The sequence below is a fragment of the Ammospiza nelsoni genome, chromosome 6 (assembly GCF_027579445.1).
Source record: "Ammospiza nelsoni isolate bAmmNel1 chromosome 6, bAmmNel1.pri, whole genome shotgun sequence".
Taxonomy (NCBI): domain Eukaryota; kingdom Metazoa; phylum Chordata; class Aves; order Passeriformes; family Passerellidae; genus Ammospiza; species Ammospiza nelsoni.
In genome coordinates, this window is record NC_080638.1 from 14,276,278 (window position 1) to 14,282,632 (window position 6,355).

General features: G+C 50.2%; 1 protein-coding gene across 7 annotated transcripts in view; it reads right to left on the reverse strand.

The window, feature by feature from the left end:
* The window catches only part of TUB (TUB bipartite transcription factor), a 74,124-nt gene extending 68,323 nt beyond the window's left edge, over window positions 1-5,801 (reverse strand). For all 7 annotated transcript variants that reach the window (XM_059473700.1, XM_059473699.1, XM_059473698.1 and 4 more), the window contains exon 1: window positions 5,575-5,801. In XM_059473700.1, coding sequence (XP_059329683.1) covers window positions 5,575-5,612 — 38 coding nt within the window. In that variant the 5' untranslated portion in view covers window positions 5,613-5,801. The remainder of the gene's footprint in view (window positions 1-5,574) is intronic.
* Between the last annotated feature and the right edge of the window lie 554 nt (window positions 5,802-6,355).

Here is a 6,355-nt window from a genome sequence, read left to right on the forward strand (position 1 = left end):
AATAATCTGCAAAATAAATAATTTCAGCTTTTAAAATTCACAGATGTACTAAGTACTTAAGTAACACAATGAGAAGTTGGGATGGATTTCTTTAAAAGCTACAAACAATAAAATAAAAATTAAATAGCAAATGTTTACAGAGAAGGGTATCTTCTGCAGGCACCATACAGCTGGCAAGACAGAATTCTATTTTTGTGAATAATCTTGAAGTAGGAAAGAGAAGAGAACAGAAAAAGAGGCAAGAAGAGCTTGATGTAGGGAAAAATGGCAAAAAGAAATCTGTTCATCAGTTGAAAGAACAGAAAAGCATGAATTAGAAAATAAGTCATTAGTGTGAGTGGAAGAAAAATGAGGAGGAAGTGTGAAAAGAATCCAGCTCTCTAGAATGGCAATTTTTGGTTACTAAATAAAAAGTACCACCTTCCAGAAAAACTGCTGCTTGCATGTCTAAATAGATGCCACTCCGGGGAATGTCCAAACACCCTCAGGCATGAGAATCAAAACTGTCCAACTCAGGGAGGTGCAAGAGGAGAGACATTACATTTCATATCCACTTCCCGGCTGTGATCCAAATCTGGCACAGATGGCTTGTAAATGATTGTCACTGCCAGGAACCTGCAAATGATTGTTGCTACCAGAAACCCACTGGCCTGTGAAAAAATCAGTTTTCATCTCAATCTGGCTGCTGAGACCACAAAGGTGGTGGGGGGTGGCAGAGCTCAGGGACAACTGGTGCATCACTCACTGTCATAATGCCCATGCAAGGGGTGGCAAGGCCCCTTCAGCCCCTTTCTAAATCCATCTCTGGCACACTGCAGAGCACAACACAGCGAGGTTTCACACCCGGCTCTGCAGCTCATCTCCCTTAAGCCTTGTCCCATTTCCATTTAAACCAACACCCCCCAACATCCAGGGTCTGGGATACTTATTTTCCTCACCTCTCCTTTCTGCCTGGTTGATTTAGGCTACCAGCTTCGGGGTAGCAATTGCCTCTGCCATCTCCCTCACACTGATGCTGGGCAAACCACCTTTGATCTCTGCAGGAGCACTCCATGCAGGAGCACAGAGTTCCATTAAAGGAGAGCTCTAACGCAAATGTTTTAAAAGCACATGACCAGGCTAATTTTATACACTGAATAGCCTGAGACAAGACAGCCTGTTTCAGAGAAGAGGACAGACACAGTCTTTGAACTCTTTTCCTTAAAAAAGCAGCTCTTGTGAATTATCCATGCCATTCCCCACGGCAGGAGGCTGGGAGAGAGCCTGCCTGCAGTGGGATGCTCTCAGTCACAGATGCACCTTGCAGCAAGGTGAGCCTCCACTGCACTGCTGCCTTCACAATGCCAAAACTTCAGGGTTTCTAACATCCCACTGCCTCAACAACATGCTCAGAAACAAGTGTGGGATACCTTGGTGTTCAAGGCTCTTCTTGTTCCAGGACTTGTTTACACATCACACTTTCAGAAATCTTCTTATCTGCCCTAATTGTGATGATTCATGAATTTACAACCCAGCTGTGCTCCACAATTTTCTTCCAACTGTAATCCTCCCCTGTGCAAGTAAATAACTTGTGACTGTTTATAGCTGCAATATCTAAGCACAGCCTTAAAACTTCAGAGCAAATTCATGAAAGCTACAAAAATTGAGCATAATAAATCCTGTCACAAACAAAAATAATGTGCATTATTACCACCATCATGCACATATCAAGACATATCATGCCACTGCAAATGCAGGCTGTGTGATCTGCTCTCTTCAGTGCCTTCAGTGCCCTCAGTGCCAAGTGCCAGCCCCCCCAGGGCACAGTTCATGGGGTCCCCTCTGGCCATGGCAGGTTGATCCACACAAACCAAGCATCACACAGACACTTCACAGAGAACCCTGGGGACTTGTATTAAATTGATTCCTGTGTGGATTGGGCTGTTCAGCTGGTGGTGTTCAGATATTTCTCATGGAACAGTTTAGCTGGTTGTGTAAATGCTGCTTTTATAGTTACAGGATCAAGATTTATTGTTAAAGAAGCAGCTGAAAACATAAGAATAAATAATAGAGACAGAGGCCTTACTGTAACTGAGTTTACTGATACTTTCATCCTACCTAGCAGCAGTTTTATTTGACTGCAGTTTTATAGTATGAGGAATGTCTTCACTTATTCAAGACACACCAGCATAAAATAAAAATGAGTATGTTATATTTAAGAAATGCTATAAATTAAAAATGAGTTCAAGAAAAAGATATGAAACAAAAACATACTTTTGAATAAAAAACCGGAACTCCTGTGAATTTGTAATGATTCCCAGACACTTCTGCATTGTATTTTCTACTGGAAACTGCTGAAGGATACCAAAGGAAAACACTACTGTGCTTGAGAACATAATTCTTCAAGAAGCTACATCTTACTCTTAACTTCCATTGCAAACCACTTTTGGGCTGGGGGCAGCTACATGGACTGCAAATGATTATTTTTTTAATTGCGTCTAAACTATTTTGACTCTTTATAATAAAAGAGCAGAGACATTGTTAAAAATGAGTACAATTTAAAGAATTCCTAGCTCATTGTACCTGATGTGTAGCTTCAGTAAGTGCTTAATCATGTGCTTAAATTTCTATGATGTGTTCCATAAAAATAAATGCAATATATTTACTTTTTAAAAACAGCTTCCTAACTATTTTTCATAATGTTAGCGAACTGAAATCTCATCTTATGACTATCAGTATGTCAAAAGCAGAATACTTAAGAGAGGATGAAAATAGATAAGGGCAAAACACTGAAATCACAAACTCACAAACCTTTTATTGATCTCAGCACGAGCTAGCACTGACACTGAAAAAATTGCCTACTATTACTATTTTTTGTTAACTCACTCAAAATGTTCTCAGCACCTTAAAAGGGGAAGTGTAAGTTTGTGAGTTGTGGACATGCAGGTGGATTGCTTACTGAATTGTACACGTGGAACTGACTCCCTCTGGCTCATTTCACTTCAAAGGAAAATTATGACATTTTACTAGCAGAAATACAATCCTTCTCTGCTTGAGTTAATTCAGGTATATAGCTGCACATATGTTCCACTGCTAGAAGGACACATCTTTACAGACTTCAGCGTGCTCTGTCCCCCACACGAGCAGCAGTGACACCCTTGGCTGTCACATGCCACCCAGACCACAAAGAAGGTGCTGAACCTTCCTCGAGGCTCTGAGAGTCAGCAACCACTGAACTCACCACAGTAACAGGAATGTGAAGCAAGAGGGCAGATAAGCACGGGGCATTTTGCTCCCAGAGAGAAGATGATCTGTTCCAAGGGGTGCACATCAGGTCTCTCCTCCTCCTTGCATATTTCCTTCCCTCGAAATGGTACTTTGACCTAATTTACTCACACAGTGCTTTCATGTGTAAATTCAGTCACATATGCATTCACAAATCACTGCTTCCCAGGCAAGCATGTTTAGGGGATCCTGGAGGATGCTTTACACACTCAAGTCCAATAAGATTTGCAACAATATACCTCTAGATGAAGAATTACCTCTGAAGACTGAAAAATAAGTCAGCTTCTTGAGAGAACACTGCTAGAAGCCTAAATAAAGACACTTCAGAGCAGAACCGTGGTTTGGTTGCCATTTGGTTTTAAGCAGTCTTCAGCAGTTTCTGACCATAAACACATCATTAACATTCAAGAATAACATCATATTAGAAAAGATACGAGTATCATTAAATCTGTATTTATCTGAGATTTGCTGCTTTGCCTCCCTCTGTTTGTGCTGCACTGAGCAGAAGTAGAGATGTTTTATTTCCTTCTTTGGGACCACTGCTATAAAACCCCTCAGCAAAGTTTTGGCATTGGCCTCTGCAGAGCCTTGTGTACAGTGAGAGAACAGAAAAACTCTTCCACTGCTGCTAGGATGAGCCATGAACAGCTGTTCCTCTGGTATTTCTGTCCTCATTACAAGGCTTCAAATTGCATCAGAATGCATCCACTAGTCATTTTTGAAGCCTTATTGCCAATTCCTTACATCTTTTCAAAACGCATAGGCTGAAAGTGCTATTGCTGAGAGAGTGGCAATATTCTCAGATTCATTGTAATCATGTTTCTTTCTTTCTAATTCTTCTACTGATTTGAACTATGATGTGCACATACCAAAATAGCAGATTTTCACTTGCGCAGCTGTCTTGGGGTTTTTTTTCCCCTCTGTATTAAGGAGTGATGCATTTGTGCTCACGTTGCATTTGTTGTGGCAGGCATACCTCTGCTACAAACACTGTCATTGAGAATGTGGCAAACTAAACTAACCTGCTCAAGCAGCTGTATTTCTTTAAAAACGCACTCTGTACATATTTTTAATTTCATTATTCTCTACCGACAACAAAAATAAAAGGTTTATCACAGAATCAACTAGGTTGGAAAAGACCGCTGAAATCATCGAGTTCAACCTATGACTGAATACTACCGTGTTAACCAGACCACGGCACTGAGTGCCACATCCAGTCGTTCCTTAAACACCTCCAGGGACCGTGATTCCACCACCCCCGCCCCGGGCAGCTCATTCCAATACCCAATCATCCTTTTAGCGAAGAACTTTTTCCTCGTGTCCAACCTAAACCTCCCCTGCCGCACCATAAGCCTCTGTCCTCGTTTCCTTTGTTACTGTATCTACCTTGTTTCACTTACAACCAAACAAATGAAACAAACATGCTTTCTGTCGTTTTCAGAGCGCCTTGTTAAACGCCGCGTGATTTCCGTCTGTAAAAATTCAGCTTGAAAAAGACACTTTAACAAAAACTATAAATAAAAACAAACAAACTAGCCCACAATGTTAATGTACTCTGGATAGCAGGCTCGGAAAGGGGTCTGTTACAAATATTTGGCTCGGTTTCCCCTCGGTCCGGCAAGTCTGACACCAAGTATTCCCTCGTTCCAGCCGCGGGTGCTCCCGCTGCACGCCCTGGCTGGGGTGCTGGCGGTGCAGGGGGCTCCGCGCACCGGGGCCGCTCCGCTGACGCACGGGGCTCCCGTGCCGCGGCTCCCGTAGCTTATGGCAACGGCGGAGCCAATGGCAGCGGCGGGCCGGGCGCTGCCATGGCGATCCCGCTCCCCGCCATGGCGGCACCGCCGGCCGCGGCCGCCCCGCGCATCGCCCGCCCGCAGCCGCGCTCCCGGAGCCGCCGCCGCCGCCGGGGGCAGCGCGGCCGAGCCCGAGGGCGGCAGCCGCCACCGAGGGCGCAGCGCTCCGCCCGCCCGCCGGGGCCGCAGGGCAGGACAGCTCCGCGCTCCGCCCGCTCCCCGCGGGGCTGACAGCTCGCCTCGAGAGCAGCCCCCGAACTTCGCGCAGCGGCACCGGCCCGAAGTTGGGAGGCGGGACCGGGTGCCCCTCCGGGGAGCGCCCGCCCGGGCCGGCCCGCGATCCGCTCCCCCCGGCGGGACCCACCGCCGCCCCGCCGCGCCCCGGGAGGGTCCGGCCGCCCCGGCCCCGCGACCGAGCACCGAGCCGCGGGCTCCGGCGGGGACCCCCGAGGGGCAGCGGCTCCTGCCCAGGGGCAGCCCCGGTACCTCCGCCCCACCCGCCGGGGTCTCCCCCTACCTGTAAGGGATCCAGTCCGCCTGGTGCCGCGAACTCATCTCTCCCCGGCGACGCTGCCCGGAGCCGAGGAGGCGGACGCGGCCGCTGCTGCCCGAGTCGGAACCCGCCACGGCGCGGGCAGCATCCTCCGTCCGGGGCGGGGGCGGGCGGCGCGCCGGTTATCCCGGCAGCGGCCGCAGAAACATCCCCCCGGGGAGGGCTGCCAGCGGCGGGCCGGGCTGCATGGGGAGGGGGCGGCCGGGGGCAGCGGGAGGCGGCTCCCAGCCCTTCCTCCCTGCCCGGAGCGGCGGCTGAGTCGCGCACCGGAGCGGGGAGGGGCGGGGGAAGGGCCAGCGGCGGGCAGGGAAAGGCAGGGCAGCAGCGCCGCGTCCCCGCTGCCGCTACCCGCCCGCCCCCCCGCTGCCGCCGCCGCCGCCGCCGCCGCCGCGCTCAGGCATCGCCCGGGCGAGGCGGGACCCGCTGCCGCCCCGAGCCGAGCCGAGCCGAGCCGCCCTCCGCGCCGGGCCCGCCCCTGCCCCGTCAGCCGCGCCGCCGCGGGGAACGGGCACGGGCTGCGCTCGGCTCGGCACGGCGAGCCCTGGCAGCGGCAGAGACCGAGCCATGAGTCGGGCGCTGGCCGGGCGGCTCTCGGCTGACCCGGGCGTGGAGAGGTGCGAGGAGAGCGCAGCCGGTGCGCAGGCTCCTCTCAGCCCGGCCCACCGCCAAAATGCATGAACTGCAGCAACTCAGCCCAAAATGGTCGGGGAAGCACGGCCTGGGGGCTGTCAGTAAGAGCTTACCG